The sequence below is a fragment of the Peromyscus leucopus genome, chromosome 15 (assembly GCF_004664715.2).
Source record: "Peromyscus leucopus breed LL Stock chromosome 15, UCI_PerLeu_2.1, whole genome shotgun sequence".
NCBI classification, from domain to species: domain Eukaryota; kingdom Metazoa; phylum Chordata; class Mammalia; order Rodentia; family Cricetidae; genus Peromyscus; species Peromyscus leucopus.
In genome coordinates this window covers 39620351-39641771 of record NC_051076.1, presented here as the reverse complement: position 1 = coordinate 39641771, position 21421 = coordinate 39620351, and the positions used below count along the sequence as shown (strand labels likewise).

Sequence of the window (21421 nt, the reverse complement as noted above, 5' to 3'; positions counted from 1 at the left end):
GATATAGACATTACTTTACAGCTGATAAAAAATATTCTAAAATTTCTAGGACAACAGGAATTACACATGATCAGATAAATTGTGTTTCATCATAAATCAAGAGTGACAGGCTATAAAATAATTACCATTTATCAACGGGAGCAGTGCCTAGACCACATCCCAGTGCATTATGCCTAATTTCCAACTTGGAAATTTCAGCCAGAATCTTTCCCACAGGGAACTTGAAAAAGATTTTATACTGAATAGTGTTATCAGGGTTATTTAGTAAGACAAATCAGGCAGAGGTCGCACAAATTCGTTTAATAGTTGTGGCTGCTGCTGGGTGTTGTTTGCTTGTTTGTTTTGTTTGTTTGTTTGCTTGTTTTGAGACAAGGTGTCACTATACAACCTAGGCTGACCTAGAACTGGTAAATATTCTGCCTCAGTCCCAGAGCTTTGAAATTACAGCCATGTCCCACCATACCTGGGTGTATATTGTTTTTCCAAAACAATACATAAAAGTTGCCACTAAAATGAGATTAGGCTTAATGTATTTCTCTCAAGACAGCCAAATTTTCATGAAGAAATGGACAGGAAATGAACTATCTTATAAAGCTCTAATTCAATGTATACCTCACGAGAGTCAATATTTAATAAAAAGCTGAATTACAACTGGCAGGTCCTGAACCAACTTACATATTAAAATATCCAGTGCTTGAAGGTATCCAGTGCCTCACTGCTCCAATGATTTAATAAAAGAAACCAAAACTGGCTATGCCATGTTTGTGGCTGTATTTGTGTTCCCAGGAGAATGAATACCTTTTCTATTCATGTTCATCAGTATTTCTTAAGATATTCTGATCCTAGACAGAGGGCAAGACTCTTGAGGGATAGGCAGAATAAGAGCAAGCCCAGGAGGTCTCAGAATGTGTTGCTATGGTTCTCGTCATTGATCAGACACTCGCTTCCTTGTGCTGCCCAGGAGCTCAGAAGGAAGTTTTACCTGCACCTCCCTCCCCCACCCCAGTGCAGTGTGTTCAGACTTGCTGGGAAACGTGATACCCACAATCTCTACATCTTTTACCTGGAACATGTCATTCACCTAAAACAGCCACAAAAAATATGTACTTCCTGTGAGGCATTCAACAATGACTGAAGCGTCTTCCCACACACAGCAAATGGCTCTTCTTTGGGAGCCTCTTCCATGTTGGAGGTCAGAGTTAGAAAGAAGGGGGACCAAGTCTCCCAGGCAGCCCCCTAAACCCATGATTCATCACAAGGGGCCAGAACAAGTTAGAACTCCAATTCCTCTGAGAATTACAGAACCAGGCTGCACCAATTATGCATTCTTGTGGAAACTAAAAACCTCTTCTTTGCATTCCACAGTGTAGAAGAATTTTTTGACATCTACCATGGAACATGTTCAGTCAGAGTAAGTAAACGGAACTGGAGTAGAGAAACTACAGTTTAAAAGAATACATTTCAGACTTTAACGTAATTTTAAATGTACCTAAGCCACTGGTCTCTTGAATATGTTGAAAGAATGGAGCTCAAACAGTAAGTATAGTACCTAGTAACAAAGGGTACTTCTAAGCTATTACAGTGAAAAGATCCATATAGTCAAGTATCCATATTTTAATATGTTATTGTTTCCTTTCAAAAAAATCATTAATTTCAAATTCTGGCCCCTAGCCTGTTCATTCTCATTTACTTCTTCTAGGCAGAAACAAAGGCAAATGACTGCCACACCGACTCAGCAACTGTTTACCTCTGTCAAAGAAACGGCAATGATATTTTCAGTGTCTCTGTATTTACATGAACCGTGCAACACAACCAAATGAAAAATTGAAGGGTCAGAGTCACTTTGACTAAGAACCAGGCTGCCATAGCCTGCCTGTAATTCCATCCTGTGAAGAAGAAAATATGAATGTAACGAGGAAGGGTGTTCTGAGTGAAGACTGGGGACTGAAACTCCGCCAGGGTGAAGTAGGCCACAGACACAACAAGGGGACACTCACAAATACCATTTCTAATGTATAAAACTTGACTAACATAGAATTGGTATTTCCTACCAGGAATCTTCTATGACTCAAGAAAGTGGGACTACTGTCATCCAGAGTATACCCTAGGCGATCTTTAAAGATGAAGAAACTACGCTGTTTTTTCCTGTGACTTGTTCTTTATTCCCTATGATCTCACAATTCCTCAACTTAACCTTTTACCAAATGTGGACACCAGTGAGAATTATAAAGAGCACTTTAATAAGTAGCTTTCATACAATAACCAAAGTTTCTTAGAATACTGCCAGCAAGCCATTTTTCTCTCTGTGGTAATCCTTGATCTCTCTAGCTTTGTCTGTTAAACTTTACTATTTTCATTATTATTGTCTAAGGAATTCCCAGGTTTTCAGTTTTTCACATAAATAAAATTCTTCAAACACTTGTGGCTAGGTACTACACTACGGCTTATAGCTGACTATGTTATACTCCCTTGATAGAACTTACTGTCTAAAACAGGGCCCAAGAATGCAGGAATATTCTAAAATACCCTGTAATTCAAGTTATCTATTGTGGAGATATGAGAAGATTCACTCCAGTGTCTACTGTTAGTAGCCCAAAATAAAAATGCATTCTGTCTTAAAGCCAGGAATTATTTGACCTACATTTTACTATACCCTACATAAAGACTGTCTGATGTTCTTTACATCTGTCTTAATGAGGGCTATTATTGTTGTGATGAAATACCATGACCAAAAGCAACTCAAGGAGGAAAGTGTAAGTTCAGCTTACACTTCCATCACTGGGGGAAGTCAGAGCAGAAAATCAAACAGAGCAGGATCCTGGAGGCAGGAGCTGATGCAGAGGCCATGAAGGGGTGCAGCTTATTGGCTTGCTCACCATGGCTTGTTCAGCCAGCTTTCCTATAGAACCCAGGACCACCAGCCCAGGGATGGCATCACCCACAATGGGCTGGACCCTCTCTCATCAATCACTAATTAAGAAAATGCCCTACAGTCTTGCCTACAGCCTGATCTTAGGGAGGTGCTTTCTTAATTGAGGATCTCTCCTCTCAGATGACGTTAGCCTGTGCCAAGTTGACATAAAACTGGCTGGTACAAGATCTTAGCCCCTGATTCCCATACTTTTTATGAAATTGTGTCATCAATGTACGACTGTGATAAACCTATTAAGAAAAAGGAACCATAATGCAATTGCACTGAATGCACCCAACCCACCAGCTCACTTTAGAAGTGCCCTGAAAAGCACTGGTTGTCTGGGCTGCTGGTGGCACAGTGGGATGGAAATGGTACTGGTATGGTCCACCTACTGACCAAAGAAAGTGGTAAATTTTAAAAATCTGCAACTACAGCTCAGTGGTAAAGGTCTTAGCTAACATGCCTAAGCCCTGATTTTCATCTCCAGTGTTTATTTTTTAAAGGAAATAAGTTACAATTTTAAAAGTATGACTTCTACTAAATGTATCACTTCTGCACACGCTGTACAGCCAGAAAACACTGCTGAACACCATAATCTGGGCCTCTGTAGTATCTTGACTTTTCCTCCAAACTCCACTTTGTCTCCTGAACTACCTAACTTAAGAGTCTCTGACTTCACACAAGACCGTTCTTCAATGAAACCACCCTGACACTAACGGCATTCTGAACACAAGCTCCAAACTCCTACTGTTTTAAAGCTGTACCCACTACCTCTTCCAAAGTGATCATTTCCAAGTCGCAATCATGACTAAATAACAATGAAAGTAATCAGCCAAAATTAGACAAATGCCACAGAAGCATGAAATGTGGCTATTTCTAAGCAATAATACTAGCTTCCAAATAAAGACAGAAAATTAAAGCATAGTGTAAACCTGAGGCCCCAATACTGGCCAAAACAAACATACTTTATCTAGAGAAATAAAGAAGTATAATTTCTCTGACTGGCTTCCAAACTGTAGCATTTTCGTGGTTTGTTTGAAGGGGGCTACTTTGTCTACAGAGATCCAACTAACTTCTGAAGGATCTAGAGCAGGGGCTATCAATCTGTGGGTCCTGACCCTTTTGGGGTTAAATGACCCTTTCACAGGGGTCACCTAAGACCATCAGAAAACACAGATACTTACATTATGGTTCATAACAGTAGCAAAGTTCAGTTATGAAGCAGCAATGAAAACAATTTTATGGCTGGGGGGTCACCACAACATAAGGAACTGGATTAAAGGGTTGAAGCTTTAGGAAGATTAGGAACCACTGATGTAGATCTTTTAGGACAAAAATAGGCTATTATAACCTAAAAACTGTGTTTAATAAATTCAGGAATGAGTGACTAGAGTAGTCTGAATCATTATAAAACAAATAGTTGTTAAATTCAACTCTACCTGTGTTTCAATACTAAGTTACTTTAGGTCAATGAAGACAAACAAATAAGTTTAATATCCAGTTAAATCAGTTCCATAAAGCATGTGATTCATGTTCAATTGAATTGGATCAGTTACATTTATAATGAGAATATCTAATATGTATCTGGTGATTGCTGGACCATGTACTACTTCTCAGTATTAACTTGCTTAACCATAACCATAGCCCTCAGAGGTGAGGACTAGATGTAACCCTGCTTCCTAAATGAGGATGTAGAGCATCAGGAGTAGATGCCATCGCTCAAGTTAATCAGTCACAAAACACAAACTCCAACAAGCCAAAGGCCGCTGGCCCTGAGACTAGGATGACAAGATGTAGGCTTTCCCAGCTGCTCTTGATTAACAGATACGGTGCTCTCTAAGTTCCACCTACAACAGTACAACCCAACCATGACTTGAAAAGCGCCAGTTGCACCAAAAACTGGACCCAGCTCTAAACCTGACTTTATCCTGAAAACACAGTGTCCTGGAGGAAGTTGAATGATAAGTCATAGTCTAGGGAAGAACTTCCCACAGCAATTTCCAACTCAACAGCCCTCACCCCTACCAAGAAATTGCCTGACTCAACTCTTACACATTAGAGGTGATAACAGAGAGGCCTTCCTTGTGTCTGCCACTGTGCATTGATATTCTAGTCACCTTCCAGGGAAGCACTTAGGGCATCCACCTTTTTCACAACAGTCTCGACACTCAATGTCTGACACGGTAACTTTTTCCTTGCTAACCCTTCCTTACGAAAAAGCCTAACCTTGCTTGCTCTCAGTTTCCTATTACCTGGGCACAAACCTGCAGTGACTCACCGCTCAGACTGGAAGATGCTACGTCAGTTCTTCCATCTGGCCTGTACGTGCTGCTGGGTTCTGAGTCACTGAACCTGCTCTTCCTTTATGCATCAGTTCTCTCTTCATTATCCTTAGCTAGAAACTGCTTCCTGGACTTGCTGTGCCCATCTAAGATGATGGCTTCCCATGGGCAGTTCCTGAGGTCATTCTGATCAGAGCTGTCCTCTACTCTGTGAGTGAGTTACCTTGGCCATGTTTTTCATCAAGGATAAGCTGAACCTTGGATATCCCCGCTACCGTAATGGCTGTAACATGCTGTCTTCCATCCCTTTTGGACCTAGTTTCTTGCCCTTCTTTCTACTCTTCTCTCTCTGTACTGGAACCATCCTCCTTCTGGCAGCTACTTAGCCTGCCAGACAATCTGGGCCTCTAGACTGCACTGGTCAGTTTACTGTTATTATAACCACGGTATCGAGGTATGTTATAAAGAACACAGGTTTGCAGAGTGTAGGTAGTTTAAGAGGCTGAAAGTCCAAATCAGGGTGCCCCATGAAGATGACAGATGACAAGGAAACAATTGAAACAACCAGAGATTACATCAAAATCAGGGAACCAGAAAGTGTGGAGGCACTATCTGGGTTCATTGAACAACTCCTCAACCCCAAGGATAGCCAGCATCAATCCCTTTCCAGAGTAGTACCCACAATGGCATACTTCCAACTAAGCCCCACGTCTTAACAGTTCTATTCTTCCACCTATCAACACGGCTGTACGTTCCCAGCCCTGGAACCCTAGGAAAATACACTGAAACTATAGGAAGGGTCTTCCTACCTCGGATATCTTCTGCCCTGAGCCTCTTCCTTTCTTAGCCACATTTTCTAGAGTGTCATTTGCTACCCCCCTCTTCACTACACACATATGCAAACCCTTTCATTCTTCTCCCCTGGTTTGTGTAGCATTTGCAGCTCTCACTAACAGAAGCATCTCTCCCTGTTGTAACTTGCTTTTCATCTGGTTTACTACACAGAATATTAGCTCTGTAAGGACAAAGATGCTTGCTTGTTTGCTCATGTTTGAAATCAGTAGCCAAAGAGTGACTGCACATTACTGGGTGTTCAGTGGTTACTTGTGAATAGACGGAGAATGGATGACAAACAAACACAGTGTAGAATGTTAATTACAGAATGGGACCACATTTGTAAAAAAATGAACGAACTGGTAAATGAGTGACTTATTCCTTTAACCCTAGGCACATACTTTCTGTACTAGGCACATGGCACTTAAAACCATACATAAATCCTGAATGGTACTCAGTGATGTACTGAAGCACTTAGCAGTCAAGCATCGTGCTGTCTGCCATCTGTTTATAAATGTACCCAAAGGGATCTGCTGATGGATGAGTGAAGGGATGAAGAAAAATGAGGCAGGCATATGCAGCAGGAGAATGTTAACTTCAGAACGTGATGGTAGGTATGTGCTTCTTCGCTATAACAATACTTGAACATTTTATGTAGGAAAACCTTCATAATAAAATCTTGAGAGGGGGTTAGAATGCTTTACAGGGAGGAGTCTTCTTTCCTGGCTATATGAACCAACTGCTATGTGTCAGGCTGTCAGAAGGGTTGGGAGGGTGGTGTTGCTGGTGTATATTTTATCTATTTATTGTGGTGTGCATGTGTGTGTGTGCACATGGTCTCCCCTATATGCCACAAGCACTTACATGTGAAGGTGAGAGGACCACTTGGAGAAGTTACTTATCTTCCTCCACCAGGTGGTTCTTAGGTCAAACCCAGGTGATTAGGCTCCACAGCAGGAGCCTTTCCCCCACTGAGCTAGCTCTCCAGCCCACCCCCACCCCCCACCGCCGCCTTTTATGTAGGTCACACTGGCCCAAGAATCATTATCTTCCTGCTTCAGCCTCCCGAGCACTCACAATACAGACGTGTGCCACCACACCCAGCTAGCTCTATTAGGTGGCTTTATGGAATTTTCTTCCTGATACTTATCACTAGCTGGTGTTGAGTGATTATTCACTTGCTCCTGTTGCCTCTTCACCAACCTTACGAGAATCTGAGGACACTTCCCATCATGTCCTCTGCTGCTTGTTCGTCATGAAGCAAGTCACGTGGGACACACAAGCTCCTCACATATTCCTCGTGATATTACACATGACTACCTACTTTTCAGACAAGATTATTGGGTTCTGGAAAAGGGACCCCATGCCTCTCTAATACTTGGCAAGTTTCAGGCTTCCGTAAGAACTCACATTCTCCTCATACTGAAGCTGTTTGTCAGTCCACAGACAAATATGACAGAATTTTGAAATTACATAATATACAACTGAAAGAGTTTTACTCTTGCTGTTTTTTATTCTTAATATCTGTGAAACAAGAAGAATTGTAAAGTTTTTTGGGGGTGGGAATGCCGTCAAATGAACTATGCTAGAGAATAATGCATTCTAAGCCCTCATTTGAAGGATGAAAATGAGACTTAGAGAAAGCAAATGATAATTCAGACATGTGGAAGGAGAACAGTGTCCAGACAAGATTCCAGGTTCCAAATCTGCAAATGGCCAGAATTGTCCCTGAGAGTCAGCTCATGTCCAATTGGAGGTCTGTGTTGATTCTCCAGCCATCTCCTGGCCATAGACACCACTCTGTTGAGTCAAATTAACTTGCAGATGCCAAAAGTTTGAGGGAACTTTGACTAGTAATGTTTTGGCTTGTAATTTTTGTACTTTTTCACCAAGGCCAAGTGTTCTTCTTATTATATCATATTGCCACAGCCATCTTCAAGGTTTATGTAAGTCTGCACTCTCCCAGCATTCCCTGGTGGCTCATTCTCTCTTACACGTCTGTAAGCATTACAGACAGAAAACCACCCACCTAGGGCTGATCCTATCTCCGGAAATGAAGAGGAAGGCAAGACTCCCATAGGGCACTCCCACATGATCCAAGAAAGAGCCCCAGACTCTTCACTCAACCAGCAATTCCCCTTTGCCCAGTGACCATCCTGGTTCATTAACTCATAGGACTGACTTCAAACACAAACTGCAAGAGACTCCAGAGAGAAAAGTAATGAAGAAAAGCTCTTTGGCTAACTATCTTCCCAGACACACTAAGAAAAGCAATTACATAACCTACTTTGAATTCAGGAATGTAGAAAGCCTCTTTAGAGCTCAAGGGTTATACAACTTAGCCATAGGAAATGACAGAAGGAGAGGGAAGGCATTTTTTTTTCTCTGTAATGTCTTCTTTCATAATCAGGTTTTGATTAGGTATTGAAAGTAAAAGACCTGTTTTGGAAAGGCTAATCTGTGCTTACAAAGCTCTCAACAGACCTTTATTAAAATCCCAGGCAGGACCTTTAGATGTTTTTGACCACCTCTGCGCTCTTTGCCCTACTACTCACACCGTGTACCTGGCAAGCCTTTAACTTGCCCCATCTTGCTCCCTTCTTTCAAGACTACACTTTTGCAATTGCTTCTATCTAGAATGCTCCAAACTATTTCTCTGCCCCTAAAACACTATTCTCTTCTCAAGCGATACCAGTAACAAAACCAAAACACATTCATACATAGTGGTTAATATGCTGTAAGCATGGTATGTACGCATGCATATAGCATGTTTACTACTTACATGTTTTAATTACCATTATGTAAATAATCTAGATTATGTAATGCACAATATAATTAATATTTAAACTATCTAAATGATGTATAGTTTATATTTTATACAATAAAGTATAACAAGTTATAATTAAATTTATATGATATTCATTATGTTTTAATGTATATATAGTTATCATTATAAATCCCTTATAAGATATTATCTCTACTTTTATAGATGAATAAGATGAGTCACAAAGGAACTACTAAATTTCCTGAAAAAGATAATAAGGAATTCAAAGGCCAAATGGCCCTCCTTCAAATGTCTAAGTGTTAACCACTATGTTCACTATTCAAACTGTTCAAATGACCTGGGGCCTCTTCTCACAAAACAAACTTCCTTTATTCTGCCCTCTCATTAAACTCCATACATACCTCACTGATATTTATCTCCGTGCATAGTGATTTATTATTATATGCACATACAAACACACATCCACACACACGTGCATCTACCTTCTATTTCCCATCACAGCTCCAATATCACCTCTACCTCAAAGGAAGATAATTGAGAAATAAGTTCCTGTACATTATTCCTTATATGCCTTGTACAAACACAATGGCTGGTACATTGTAGATTTTTGATAAATGTTTATAAAATTAATGAGTGATCATGGAAAGGACCTGTGGGGAATGCACAGATGGGAGTTTCTCAAATTCTCTGGGTGATCAGATCATGTGGACTACTCAAGAAATCTGTGATCTTAAGTTAACTTCTAAGTAAGTGCACACCTATGGTGTGCACATAAGTTATGTATAGACTCTGCAGGCAATGTAATTAGTATTTCACTTCTCTTAGCCTATATAATTTATTACCACTGGAATTTGATAAATTGGACAGTATAAATAAGTTAGTACCTAGAAACACCATAGATTCTCCAGGGGGATCAAATAGGAAGCTTATGATAGGACAGAAAACATGGAGGAGCTGAGAGTTAAGGGAGAGAGGTTTGGGTAAGTAGAGGAACCTGAAGTCCTTCTAAGGATGAGTGAAAATGGTGTTTCCTTGGACATGATAAAATGTTTTAACTGGCCCACCAATCAATAACATGTCTCATCACAAATTCTCTAATTTGTTTCTTATGCATTTATCATACATTAAGATACAATGAGTTTGCTCTGTATAAATCATTTTCCAAAGGCTATTTTAAATTCATAAATAACTACCAAACTGTGACAGACCTAGAAGTAAGAAGAATAACCCAACACCATTCCTCTGACCTTTCTCTGATGCGGTCATAGTTACTTGAGACAGAATGTTTCCTTAAGAGATGCTTAAGCTATAGCAGTATACTCAATATTGTGTGTGTGTGTGTGTGTGTGTGTGTGTGTGTGTGTGTGTGTGTTTATAATAGCAATAGTAAATACATGTTCCAACAAAGTAGCACACAATGTTGGAATAGGTTGTACTTTGCAGCGTCTTACTATCCCAAATGCTTTGTATTGGTGGGCCCTCCTGTGGAGTCCAGAGCTATTGCTTAATTTAATGCCTTATAGTAGTTATCACCTCCATCAAGGTTTATATTTAATGATAAGAGTTTAGCATAGGGGGTCTCCGGACACAGCTCAATGGTAAAGTGTTTGCTTACCCTGTGTAGGGTCCTGGGTCCCTACCTCAGCACCACAAAGAATGACAGCAAGAAAGCACAAGGTGAGAACAGACGGGAAGGAAATGAGCAGACAAAATGAAAGCTGAAGCATCCTATAAGGAAATAGAGGTTTCCAAGCATTAGGCCCAGCTTCCTAAAATAAATCAACGGCTGTGGAACCTGGAGTAGAAAGTGCTTCTGCTGGCACTTACTTGGTTGAAGATAAAAGGGACTTCTTTCTTCTCTCCCACCTTCATAGAAGACACAGGAAATGTAGCCGTGCCCAAGGTTTCATCCATGATGTAATTGGCATCCATCAATGTGATCTATAAAGCAAAAGAGTGTGAGTAGTTTCCAGGAATCTTATCTAAAAGGTCTATCATGGGGGGGGGGGCGGGTAGGACTACAGCAGTTAAGAGTATTAGCTGTTCTTCCAAAAGGGCCTAAATTCAATCCCAGCACTCACACAGTGGGTCACAACTATCTGTAACTTCACTTCTAGGGAATTTAATGCCCTGGTCTCACTTCCATGGGGCATTTTATGCACATAGTATAAAGACATACGTGCAGGCAAAAACTCTACACATAAAAACAAAATACTAAAAAATTGTTTATCACATTAAAAAAAAAATAATGTCCTAGGCCAGGTGGGGTTACACAAAATCTTTAACGCCAGCTCTCAAGGGGCAGGGCAAGCCGATATCTAGAGTTTGAGGACAGTCTGGTCTACACAGCAGGTTCCATGCCAGTCATACATGGAAACAAGAGCCTATCTCAAAAAAATTAATTTAAAAAATCTAAAGTATTTTATTTAATTACAGTCCATTCTAGACAACTGAACTCTATACACATCCCCTAGAGGTCTCAATATTTAACACATAACAATATTTTCATTTCAATATGACATTTCTATCTAAAGCAATAAATTTTACATATTTCTAATTGACCACTATTTACAAAAATGGAATGTTATTCTCTCTATGATTTGAAATATGGAAAAGAAATTAATACAGAAAACCAATACAACTGCTTTAAAGAAAAAAATTCCACGTAAGTATATCTTAAAAGCAAGTGATAATATTTATATTCTGTTTTTTTTTTTAAATCTCATCTTCAGAACAGAACATACATCTTCTCCAAAATGCACAAGCGTCCTGAAACTCCACATGGACACTAGCATGACTTCGCATGTATGATCTAGAGGCTCAGCGAGCATGGCACCCAGCTCACAGGCACCCACAACCAACTGAGGGGAAGAGACAAGCCGTCTCTCTCCACAGGAATGAGTGCCGTCCACAGCCCCCAGATGACTCACTTACCTCCAAAACGTTCTCCTGATTAGGATCCAAAATGAACTCAAAGCTCTCATTCCACACGGGGTTTATGTCATTATTGAAGTGTCTTGTTCTCTTCCTGCTGTCAGGGGTTGTAGAGATGAAGAGTTCCACATAAGGATCTGGAGTGTCAACTATGGGCAGTAAATGGAAGAGAAGGAGGAAAAATGTAGTTCATGGTCCCAGATTTTTGTTTTATAAGTTGTTAGTTTATTTCCAGTAAGTCTGCATGTCTATAAACCAAAATGTGATTATATACAACAGAACATCACAGGTTATAGACATTTCACATAGTCTGCCCCTTCCTTCCACTACAGATCAACGAGAAGGTAGCATTTATAAAGCAATCTACTCAGAAATTCATGCATCTCGTGTGCCAGCATCTCGCTTGATCCAGCTACCCCACAGTGACAGGAACCTCACTCACCTAACTCTACAGCATGACCCTCAATACAGGACCATGATGGTAACAAGATCACCGACGCAAGATCCTGATAGCTGTCTCCATTAGAAGAATCACCTTGTTCTTTTGCTTACCAAACAATGTGACAAAGGTCAATGTGAGAAGACAACTGCTGCTGACAGGTCACCTGGGGCAGCTCTAAGAGGCAGCCTTCCTACGAGCAGTCAACCTATATTTATTATGGCAGTATTTGCTCAAATTATAGTGAGAGGTCTTCAAAAATGAAAGCCTTTCCTATGTCACATACAAGTCCACTTGAGTCATGCCCATGTGTGTTCCTTTAAATACAAAGAAACAGCTGCGTGGAAAGGAGCTATTTCTCCTTATTCCCACTACATGTATACTTGGCTAAGCGACTCAAGAGTATAAATAGTGATGGTTCGCTCTTCCATGAGTCCACTAACTCCTTTGATGATCTTACAGCATTGTTTATACTTTTATACTTTATACATACCTACTTGTATGTATGAAATGATACATCTGTCTTATCCTAGGAGACCATAAATAGTTTGAGGACAAAGACCATATCTTCCCTTTATACTTTCAGAATCTGGCAGGAAAAATCCTGCCACAGTGAAATATAAGGCCTGCCACTTTTCCTTAACACATCCTTCCCCACAAGGCCATTGTAATTGATAAGCACAAATACCAGTAGTCCTTGATAGTTCTTGATAGTTGTTTTCAGTACACATTTATTTCATTTAAATCTCACATTACAGTACAGTGAGTACTATATTTTAGTGCATATCATGAAACAAACAGGAACGGAGAGATGCCATTCAATGCCATAAAATCTATCCTGTCCTACTGCTAATCATCAGTGGAAGATCTTGAACTTGGGTCATCTAATTACATCAGTTAAGGCCTTAATGACATCTCGTCCCCAAGAAATAAGAGAGAGATCATAAAACACAGATTTCCATGGAAAGAAGGGCCAAAGAGAGGCAAGAAAATAACACCAAGCAATGGACATCACTCAGTACAACTGGTACAAGTACTGAAAGACTGGGATCCAGAGAGAGCCGTAGGAGAGAAAAAGGAAATATAAGCTGGGCTATCCTGCCACCAATGCCAACGGATTCCTAGTACATAGCCCAGGTTTGAAGAAGGAATAAGGTCCATGCCCTGCAACAGGATCTCACAAACTTCACCTATGACACCTTTGTGTTATACTCACAAAATGAGAATCACTGACATTGTTTACAACGCATCTAATAATGAGTTGGTCTGCACCAAGACCCTCATGAATAACTGTGTGGTGCTCACTGACAGCACACCTGATAGACAGTGGTGTGTGTCCCACGGCTCCCTCTCCTTAGACTGCAAGAAGAAGGCCAACCTGACTCCTGAGGAGGAAGATTTTAAGCAAAAGGTGATCAAAGAAAATTAAGAAAAAAAAAGTATAATGAAAAGAAGGAGTGGTAGAGTTGGCAGTCTTATGGAAGAGCAAATCCAATAAGACAAGCTTCTTGCCTGCACCCCATCAACGTCAGGCCAGTGTGGTAAGTCGATGGCCATACACTGGAAGGCAGGAGCAAGAATTCTGAGGAAGACCAAAGGGGCAAAAGCCAGGAAGCAAATAAGTCAGCATCTAGAGCTCATATATAAAGGCTGTTACTGTTCCATGGTTTAAAATAAATAAAATGATCCACATATATCTTGTTTTCCATAACTGCCTCATCAAATAATGTAACCAATGTTCTTCACGTACTCTTTTAAAGACTGCTCATAGTTTATTCTATTTGTCAGTCATTAGAATTTTTTTAAAATATGTACTGTATTTTGTCCTGACTGTAAAAAGATCCACAAATGCAATGGTCTTTGGAATTGTTTTATATTTAATTTTCTACCTCAGAGCTCATGTGACATCGGGCAAGGACATCAAATCTCAAGACAAGGGTGCAATATAAATGTCCAGGACTTTTATAAAAATTCAGCCATGACCCCCAAAACAGCAATGAGCAGGTAAAGTGTGGTCTAGGGCTCTTCACCTTTAATGCAGTCTAACTGACATGACACAGGGCAGCCTCGAATGACACAGATAAAATCCCACTTTGGACAACAGGCGTTTCTTACCTTTTCTAAGGCAGCACTTCCCTAGACCAGGGGAGAGAAGCAAAGAAACATCAAGGCAGCCATGAAACGTGAGGAGAGAAATGCACAGGGTGGTCCTGCCCCCTCAACCTGCTCCTTTTCCTCTACACAGTTCTTCAGAGTTTAGGATGCCAACCAGAAGCAACTGAATGTATTTAGAACAGCCATGGCATGCAAAGATCATAAAAAGAAACAGGCTTTCCTCTATGGAGTATAAGTAAATATGCAACTTCAAAGAGAGTATTCATATGACACAGAAAATAAAATGTAAAAAGGAACATAGCTATTTATCACCCCCTTGGGTCAGTCCTTTTTAACAGGGCCATTTATCGCGGAGCAGGGGAGAGGTGTTTTCAAATATTTCCCAGAATATTAAGGGGATAAAGTAAAGTAAACCCACTGGCATTGCTACCCTAGAATATAAAAGCTGTATGGGAAGGGGAGGCATAGGGATGGTAAACATTCATTCATTCGTTCATTCAATACACTTTCAAGCTCCCACTGTATGCTAGGAATTGCCTGTCAAAAAGCTTTTTCACTTTGATAAAGAGCCAAGCCCTAAACTGTCGATTTGAATTATGAAAGTGAGTCAAAAACAAGTAGCCTAATTTTAACACCAAAGTAAATGGGAGACAAGCAGATACACCACACTGGTGACTCCCAACTCACTCACCTGGGTGGTTATGCAAAAATCAGGTCAAATCATAGGTGGGGAAATTGCTATTGAGGCTTGATATTTGAGTCTTTTTTTCAAAGATGTTTTTATTTTATTTTATATCTATGAACATTTTGCCTACATGTACATATGTCCACTGCATGTATGCCTGGTGTCCATGAAGGTCAGAAGAAGCCATCAGATCCCTCAAAACTGGAGTGAAGGATGGTTATATGCTACCATGTGGGTGTTAGGAATCAAACCCGGGTTCTCTGTAAGAACAAGTGCTCTTGACCATTGGGTCATATCTCCAGCACTTCATTGAGTCTCAGAGAAAGAAGAGGAGGTCCCAGAGCAGACAGGGAATGGGAGCAGAAAGTAAAGTCGCCCTGAGGAAACCAGATAGGAACAGAAGTAGCGAATGGAAGTAGAAATGTCAACTAATAACATGACTGTTTTCAGTGAGTTTAAACTCTCGGTGCTTGCCTTGGCTTAAATTATCTTAACTGAGACAAAACAAAAGTAAAAATGATATTGAAAGATACTAGTACCGCCTTTGTATGTCAAACTATCAAAGGACATTATGAAACCTTAGAATCCAGCTCGATGGGACCTCTCTGTCTTGCCAATATTTATTTTATTTTTAAATAACGTCAAAGTGAACAGCTTAATAGTGTTCATCAAGAGTGACACATTTTCTAGTTTCTCCTGTGGCTTCCCTGGCCAAAGACTTCCACGTTAAAATGTTAAAGGTTGATGGGCAGATGAGAGCGGCTGCCACATGGAAAAACGACTAGCAGCTCCAAAGTCTGATGTTGTAGTCTGCATCTCTGCTAACCACGTAAGCCAAGAGACACTGCATCACTGGGAAAGACTCCGGGATGAAAGGAAATTGGAAGGGATGAGTTTTAAAGTTCAAGTCCACCCTATATAATCTATAGTAATGAATGGGATAGTGATACACTTGGAATATGTGAAAAGAAAAATCAGTCCAGTTTCACAGCAAAAACATAGCTCAATGCTTTAGAGAATTTCCTAGAAATGCATTTAAAAAAATAAAAGAAAGAGAAAGAACTCCCCACCATGCCACACATGATTTTGTAAATTAATACCCACAGGGCCATTAATTGATGTTGAACCACTAATCAGTAACCAGTGCTCATCTAAATTATTTCCAGTGAAACAAGTAATGAAGCAAAGATAAGTGTGGGCAGATAGTCTCTTGCATCTCATCCTTTTATCTACATCTTGACATATAAAACTGATGGGGGTGTAGGATAAAGACCATTTTTATTATCATAAAGGTGACATGAAGCTACATGCACCAGAAATAGCTTCAGACTTCCATGGCTCCGAAACTTACTCATAAACTCCAGCAGTTTAAGGAGCGCCTGCCTGAAGTCATAACAGCTCTGGCTGTCACTCAGCTTTCTCCAGGCCATAGACTATGTGATTCATGACAGGAGCAAGGGCAGCTCCTGAACTCCCAATTCTACTTTTAAAAGAATCTATTGCTTTTCACTTCCACTTTACCCCACAACAACTTAAACCCCTTGCTTGAAATAAAGTTGGTGAGTAATTTTCTGATTTGAGAACAAGGGATTAAAAAAAAAAAACACAAAATCTCAAAAAGAGAGGTCCCCAAAACTGCAAAGTCAGTTTTACCATAAGCAGTAGTGAGGTTAAAACTGTGTTTCTCGTGTTTCAGAACATTGAATTACCTTCCCAGAATCATCTGCAGTGGTTGGTAAAAAATGCAAACTGGACTGGAATGTTCTGAGTCCTTGTCTAAGTGTGTAAAGCCTTAAGTTCATCACAGAACCACATAGGAGCAAAGGGAGAAATGGGAGGAGGGTGGAAGGAAGGAGGGATGGAAGGAGGGAAGAAAAAGAAGAGAGGGAAAAAAGAAAAGGAAAATGCAAGCCTCTTAATCACTCAACAGAACACCAGAATCTTCAGATTGGCTTAGAAATCTTCGTTTTTTAATAATATAATCAGATGATTCTCCTACACACCACACATTTCAAAGCCAAGGACTTAAGACATAGATTAGAATAAGCCAAACAATAGCAGTATAATAACACCCACATAAACATTTGGCATAAGGAGGGTAACAAAAGTCTTGGCCTTCTATACAGGAATTATTCTGTCTTACATTGGGTTAAGCACAGTTAGGTTAATCGCTACTGCTTCCCTCCAACCTTTAAATAAATTCTCAAGTAGCCACATGAAAACCATCTCCAAGAATAAAGTAAAGTAGATATGCTGGTTGGCAATTTGTCTGAAGTCATGAACTAATATTTAAATATTTAAATTATTTATTTAAAATTAAATTATTTAAACATCAAACTAAATATTTAAATATCAGTTCATGACCTGATATTTATTAATATTATATTAGTTAATTATAATTATATTATACTTTATATATTTATATATTTTTTATATAATTCTATTATATATATATATAATTCTTTATATAATTCTATTATGTATATTACATTAATTAATTATAATATAATTAAGAGTATATTAATATCAAGTCATGAACTGACATTAAATATTTTTCAACTATCGTCAAACCAGAAAGACCAACTATTAAGTAAGAATTTATGTGAAGATATGCCTATGAATGTTCCCAAGTGTAGCCATTTCTTTAAAAGTTTAATGATTAGTAACAATGACAATTAGACATGGGAATCCCCAGCAATTTGGGGAACTGCCAGTCTGTTCAGTGCTTGTGTTCTATGATAACTGAGTGGCTGCCATAGGACAGTATGGTCAGCAACACCACTTAGTCATGAGTTTCCAAAAAAAAAGTTTAGTTCATTTATTAATCTAAACTTTTTATCTGAAGAACAAAAAGATAGCAGATTACAACTGGCAAGATTGCTTATCTTCATAGTCCCGACTTCCGCCTGTGACACTACCACTGAAATTAAAATACAGACCACTACCTTACCCATTCAGGAGTCTCCCCTCTCCCTCCACAACAGTGACTTCTACCATGCTTTCTACCACCACAGAATATTTTTGCCTAATTTCATTCTTATTTTAACAAAAGCAAGCATACAGTATATAAACTGGGTCTTGTTCTTCTGGTCCATCACTAGATTTGGAAGATTTGTTTATATTGACACATATAGAATAATTTCCAAAGAACTTCTCAGTTATTAACAGTCTTAAAAAATAATTTAATTTGGGGCTGGAGTAATGTGATGGTTCAGCAATTAAAAGCACATACTACTCTTGTAGAGGACCCAAAATCAGTTCTCAGTTCTAAGCACGCACTTCAGGCAAACACACACACACACACACACACACACAAAAAAAAAAAAAAAAAAAAAAACAGCTTGTAAATTCAGCTGGGAAGGCTCTGAACTTTTTCTGGCCTCCACAGGTACCTGTGGAGGTAGATTTTACTGTCCCTCCTGCCAACTCTCAAATCACAAAACAGAGACTTATTATTAATTGTGAAAGCTCAGCCGATAGCTTAGGCTTGTTTCTAACTAGCTCTTATAACTTAAGTTGACCTATTTCTATTAATTTACTTTTTGCCTCATAGCTTTATTACCTTTCCTCTGCACTGCCCATGCTGCTTTCCTGCTTCTTCCGTCTCTGACTGGTAACTCCCATGTCTCTGCCCTTCTTCCCAGCATCCTCTCTGTCCCAAAAATCCTGTCTAGCTATTGGCTGTTCAGCTTTTTATTAGACCAATCTGAATGACAAATCTTCACAGTGTACTAAAATATTATTCCAAGATACACTTGCACTCAAATGATCATACACACACACACACACACACACACACACACACACACACAATTAAAAATAAAATAAATCTTTAAAATTATTTTCTTAAACACATAATACAGCCTCCTCATTCTCTATAGAATTTTATAGTATAATTCATTTTAGGTCTTAAACTTAATGATTAGGGCTTAAGCAGCAGTCAAAGTGCATTTCTTCTCTCTCCCAAGGCTTCAAAGGTGATATAGACATGAGAGGTATGAAGTTTTTTATTACAGGTTCACATGTATCTTACTGCTGAGTAAGGAATTTTGAAAGGATTGTTTCACGTTCAATCATGCTAAGTCAGCTCTAGGTTTTCTTTAACTCTCCTTGAAGGGCTCTGGCTTGTACAAAACATTATTATCTCTCTCAGGCACATCTTCAGTCTGTATCCATTATGAGGCCTTAAATCTGTTCTTACTGCCTTGGAAATCCTTCACTCAATATGCACAAGCCAAACCCACATCCTTTCTATCCTCCTTTCTCTAAACACAACACAAGACAGAAACTGGATGTAAAACATGTCATTGTTCCTGATTTTCCTATTTGACTATGTGGCACCATCATTTGGAGCTGTTGGGGTTATAAAGGATACTCATTTAACGATTTCTCCCAGGTGCCTGCCCTGACAAGATTTCTACCAGAGTCCCGAACAGAAGTTACAAGTGGCTAAGGATACTGATCTGAGGGGTATCAAATGAATCTAAGCATGCTGAGTTCTTTAGTCCATTTACTTTATTCTTCTAAATGAATTCTATCTACGCAGCTTCTTTTCTGTTCTCATACCTAGCTCCTCTCTGTCCCTTCTTCTGCTGTACTCTCGTTTTGTCTAAACTTAGTTCTTTCTCATCTTGTTTCTTCTAAATCAATTCCCCAAGTGCTATGGGGGAACTGGTATATATACACAAGCAGTAATTCTTTGGCAATGCAATTCAAGGCTTGACGTTTCCAGGGTCACAGAGAGAGGTGATAAGGATCCACACGCAAAGCAATAATTGTCAGTTTCCAATTACAACCCAAAACGGGGAAAGACTAAAGGGGAGTTCTCTGGTAGGGTCAACTAAAAAGGCTAAGATCAATTAGGGAATTCTAAAAAGTCTTGTGTAAATAAACCAGGATGAAAACAAGGAATTGAAAATTAAATTGCTAGTGGTTATTTTCTCTATCTGTGGGTGAGATGAGCTAATGTTTATCTATCTGCACTTGTCCTTGGATAAAAAGGTATCTCAGCTGAAAAACTTTTGTCTGGAGAATAACCCTAGCCAGATGTATGTTAATGAAAAATAAACACAGCTGGGCAAAGTTATCCAACTACCCTAAATGTGTAGGGGAAGTTGTGCCTATAAGATTGAGATGCAATCGTGAGATTACATGTAGATACAACATGGAAATGCATGGTAAATGGGGAGAATTATAGCTGTTATTGCACAAGAAGTTTATAACAAGAAACAGCCAATTCATTCAAAAGGCAGTAATTCCATAGCGCCTTGCATAATGGTTTCCTCTAACAGAACCCTTAGTTCTGAAGGGTTGACCTTCTGAACTCTAGTTGTCACCTGCTGTGTACTCCATGGTCTTTTGCTACCAGCAGCTCTCAATACTCATTTCCTTTCCCTCCGAGTTTTTACATTCAATCTATCTCGAAGTTTTAGTTTTCACACCTTAGAAATGAACCTTCCATCTAGCTTTTTAGTAGTAATTCCACTCATACTACCACCCCAGGTAACCAAGCACCACTTTGCCTTGGACATCACATAATCCTGCAGTAGCTAATGCAGAAGACATTCTCAATAAGCATACTTGCATTTCTGAAGCATAGTTTTTAACCTTGCGCTTCCTGCAAGGGCAAGCCTAAATGTGGTAGGAAAAAGGAACAAACCAGTCAGGCCCCTCACCAAGCCCAGGTTATCCCAGGGTCAGCGACTTCTCCTGTACCACACACATTGCAATGCAACTTGTGCACATTAACGGTAGAACCAGAGCACACTCTGAGAACGCCCACATTTCAAACAATCTGTCTGTGCATACTGAGGGCAGGAATCTTTGTTCTAACACAGCAGGACTTTGTTCTAACACACCATTGTTTCGTAAGTTGAAAGTTATCAGAGCCACTGATGTTGTTCTAAGAATGTTCAAAATAAGAGTCCAAAGATGGTACAGTTGGGAATATTAGAACTGGGATGTTCTCTTCACACTCTCTTATTTTTTGGTACTTTCCTAAACAAGGAATTGACTGTTCAGCTTTCCTAATAGATCAAACAGGCAACTAAAATCCATATTCCAAACAGGGTTAGTATACATACATCTGTGTGGTGGTTTGGATAGGGATGGCCCCCACAGAATCCTGTATTTGAATGCTTCACTCATAGGCAGTGGCACTATTAGGAAGTATGGCCTTGTTGGAATAGGTGTGGCCTTATTGGAGTATGTGTGGCCTTGTTTAAAGAAGTGTGTCACTATGGACAAGGGCTTGGAGGTCTCCCATGCTCAAGCTATGCCCCAATGTGGCACAGTCTCTTTCTGCTACCTGCAGATCAAGATATAGGACTCTCAGCTACTTCTCCAGCACCATGTCTGCCTGCATGCCACCAGGCTTTCTGCCATGAAGATAATGGACTAGACCTCTGAACTTTAAGCCAGCCCCAATTAAATG

At 39.6% G+C, this 21421-nt stretch overlaps 1 protein-coding gene across 4 annotated transcripts in view; it reads right to left on the bottom strand.

Moving 5' to 3' along the window:
• Positions 1–21421, bottom strand: part of Pla2g4a (phospholipase A2 group IVA) — a 277980-nt gene that overhangs the window by 60769 nt on the left and 195790 nt on the right. For all 4 annotated transcript variants that reach the window (XM_028874724.2, XM_028874723.2, XM_037211339.1 and 1 more), the window contains 2 exons: positions 11750–11898; positions 10643–10756 (listed from right to left, as the gene is read on the bottom strand). In XM_028874724.2, the coding sequence (XP_028730557.1) occupies positions 10643–10756; positions 11750–11898 (263 nt within the window). The remainder of the gene's footprint in view (positions 1–10642; positions 10757–11749; positions 11899–21421) is intronic.